This window comes from Vitis vinifera, chromosome 1 (genome assembly GCF_030704535.1).
Source record: "Vitis vinifera cultivar Pinot Noir 40024 chromosome 1, ASM3070453v1".
NCBI classification, from domain to species: Eukaryota; Viridiplantae; Streptophyta; class Magnoliopsida; order Vitales; family Vitaceae; genus Vitis; species Vitis vinifera.
This window is the reverse complement of record NC_081805.1, coordinates 7,197,160-7,200,043: the sequence shown is the minus strand read 5'-3', so window position 1 is coordinate 7,200,043 and position 2,884 is coordinate 7,197,160. Positions and strand designations below refer to the sequence as shown.

Sequence of the window (2,884 nt, the reverse complement as noted above, 5' to 3'; positions counted from 1 at the left end):
TAACTGAAACTGTGTTCCATAGTCCCACTTTAAAAAAGTTGGCTACAAGATTAAAAGGAGAAAAAAAGGACAGATAGAAAAGGATTCAAATAATTCAGTGGTCCACCCTGTGACAAGCCATTCTCAATGGAATTGGTGGGTCCGAAAACGAGCCATCCACAATTCGATCGAAAATCCACTTGTTGGCTGCCTCCGTGAAATGGACCCCATCCCAGCTAATCCGAACCCTCGGATTCTCGCACGATTTCGCGATCACAACTTCTTTTCCACCCACTTTAATCTTGGCCCCGCATTTGAAAGCCTGGTTGTAGTTGTACTTCCCACCATGCCCACAACAGACCTTAAAAGGGTCCATGAAGCCTGCAAAGCCCATTTAATAATTTGTAAGCCCACCCCAAACGTTATCCAATTATAACTTATATGGGACTCCAACCCCTTACCCTGCTTCCTCGCTTGGCTGATGAGGCGGTACTTCACTGAATACACATCCACGTAGGTGATTGCAGCCTCCGGAAGGTCCTTTCTGAGTTGGGCCACCGCTCCTTTTAACCTACTGTTGAAATATTGGGCTACCTCATTGTACGGGCTGGCGCAGCCATGCTTATCCACCTGGGCCGCAGTAATAGGAAAACGATCCATAACGTAAGGATAGCAGCCCACTGGGCCAGTGTTGTGTATCCAAAATGACCTTGCTCCTCGTGCGTGTACGTACTGCGTATATTAAGCAGACCAGAGAGTAAGTTTCTGGCGCTGGATAGTCTATGAAAGTCAAAATCAGATGGGCCCAGCAGAGTTAATCACCTTGATGATGTTGGATAAGCTATCCAGTAGATCAGGCACATATGCCTTAACCTGCTCCGTTGTCATATTGAGCTTGTATCCAGCCGTGAGATCATTCTGGCCTATATCAAATGTGTACAAAGCAGCCGCAAAGTCCTCTTCTTTTGGCAACAATTCTTGAAATACCCCTCCTATTATACATTAAACTTCAATTCTTATCCCACTACACAAAAATAAAGACTTAAAAGACTTATGACTTAAAGACTACCTCGGTTGCGAAATATTTGTGATCTGTTTCGAAAATCACTGAACTCTACAAACTGCACGTTTAATGATATTGGGCTGTATCCACTTTGGGCCATGGTGGTGTTCTGGGGCCTGATGGTAGATCCGGCGGTAGCGAAATTGGCCCCATGGCTGAAGTTTGAGCCCAACGCATCCAGGTACGCACTCAGATATGGTAATCCCAAGCTTTCCGCTGAAACCAAATCATCATCACTTCACAAATTAATTTTTGGCTCTGTTAGTAGAAAAAAAAATTCAAGACTTGAAATTGGATCGTGGTCGGTCACGCGCACCAGATGGTCCAGATCCCATCACGCCATTATTATAGATTCTCTAGGCCCTATTATGCACCTATATCATATGGCTGGACGCAATTTCAAGATTTGGACATTTCCAGAAGTCCAAAAATTTCAAAATTTTTGTTACTTCACGTGAAGGGCATCGAAATCTCGATGCCTTCGTTTCGATTCCGACAAGGGCATTCTGACGGGGCGATTTAGAGAATAAAATAAAACAAAATACCAAGAAAGTAATATATATACATATACATATACCTATGAAATCGATAATGAGACGTCCGTCGGAGAACCGTCCAGCCGGAGCGCCGAAATAGGTCTCTCCGTTGGGGGAAGGGGCTTGGCCGAATGCCGCCGACAGACCTCCGGTGTCTGAATTAGAGTCACCGAAGTTGAAAACAGCCGGAAAACTACAAGGGCTTAAGGGTGATACAGGATTTGGAAGAAACGTGAATGAAAATACGAGCGCGAAGCTAAAGCAAAGAAGCTTGGGGTAGCGAGGCTCCATATGAATGAGGGAGAATACAGTGAAAAAGGGACAATTAGAGATCCAACCGAACCTGCTCTGATGGGAACCAGTATGTAGCGGCTCCTTTGCTTCTATCAGAGGATCACTCGTCCTCTACATTAACAAATTAGCAATGTTATTTTCTTTACATGGGAAGGAATGGATTTGTGCTGAAAAACCAATCTCTTTCCCTATCGAACCATATGATTTTGGATAAGACCAACTAAAATTTCTCCTACTCCTATCATCATACCTTGAATTTGACTTTACCAATTTGGATAGAAAAAACTAAAAGTTTTGATTGCATTAAACCCATTTCCATAATTAAAAGAAAAGAAAAAAAAAAAAACCTCTTTGGATAACAAGATAAATAATAAACAATTAAAAATTAATGTGTTAAAATTTTCACTTAGTCGAAAAAAATGTATTTAAGTTATTTGGTTCTAAAAATTTGGGGGAAAAGGGCGCGAGGAAAAAGAGTGAGAAAAACAAAACCAAAGAAAAAAAAAAAAAAAAAACTATCCTAAATTTTTTTTGTTATATCGAGGCTATATAATTTAAAGATGATAATTTTATTCAAATTATTATGGTTTATGACTTTTCTAAATTGTGTAAGGTCCAGGAAAAGTTAATAGAATTTATAAGGTTAGTCATAAACATTTTTTTTTTTCTAAAATGGTGCAAAAATATTTTTCAAATACCTTTTAAAATATATATATATATATAAGGGCCCTTGATTTGTTCTTGATAGAAATCTAATTTTGCATAGTTGGATTGATTTTACCATTATAGCTAAATTAATTTTATTATTATAATTAGATTTATTTTGACCATGTCCATGAGGTATTTGTATAATATAAATATATTATCTAAAATTTTTTTTTTATGTGAATATTGGAAAAATAACTAATGAAAAGACATTCTTTAGGTTCAAAAGGTACTAAAGTTATATAACTGAAAACACTATCCCTAGGAGTATGTATAGTGCCATGCTCCCGATCTAAAATATAAGGGC

At 38.7% G+C, this 2,884-nt stretch overlaps 1 protein-coding gene across 1 annotated transcript; it reads right to left on the bottom strand.

The window, feature by feature from the left end:
* Window positions 1-2,119, bottom strand: LOC100264465 (GDSL esterase/lipase At3g26430). The gene is made up of 5 exons (XM_002282336.4): window positions 1,620-2,119; window positions 1,049-1,258; window positions 802-971; window positions 441-711; window positions 1-360 (listed from the first exon to the last, which is right to left on the bottom strand). The coding sequence occupies exons 1-5, from the start codon at window positions 1,867-1,869 to the stop codon at window positions 95-97; spliced, it is 1,167 nt and encodes a 388-aa protein (XP_002282372.1). The 5' UTR covers window positions 1,870-2,119; the 3' UTR covers window positions 1-94.
* Between the last annotated feature and the right edge of the window lie 765 nt (window positions 2,120-2,884).

What these genes read in the sequence shown, in the direction of transcription:
- LOC100264465 (XM_002282336.4), bottom strand. Translation starts at nt 1,869, where the DNA reads ATGGAGCCTCGCTACCCCAAGCTTCTTTGCTTTAGCTTCGCGCTCGTA. An exon ending in TCTCATTATCGATTTCATAG is followed by an intron (nt 1,259 to 1,619) that starts GTATATGTATAT and finishes ATTTGGTTTCAG; the next exon opens with CGGAAAGCTTGGGATTACCA. An exon ending in CAGCCAAGCGAGGAAGCAGG is followed by an intron (nt 361 to 440) that starts GTAAGGGGTTGG and finishes TGGGCTTTGCAG; the next exon opens with GCTTCATGGACCCTTTTAAG.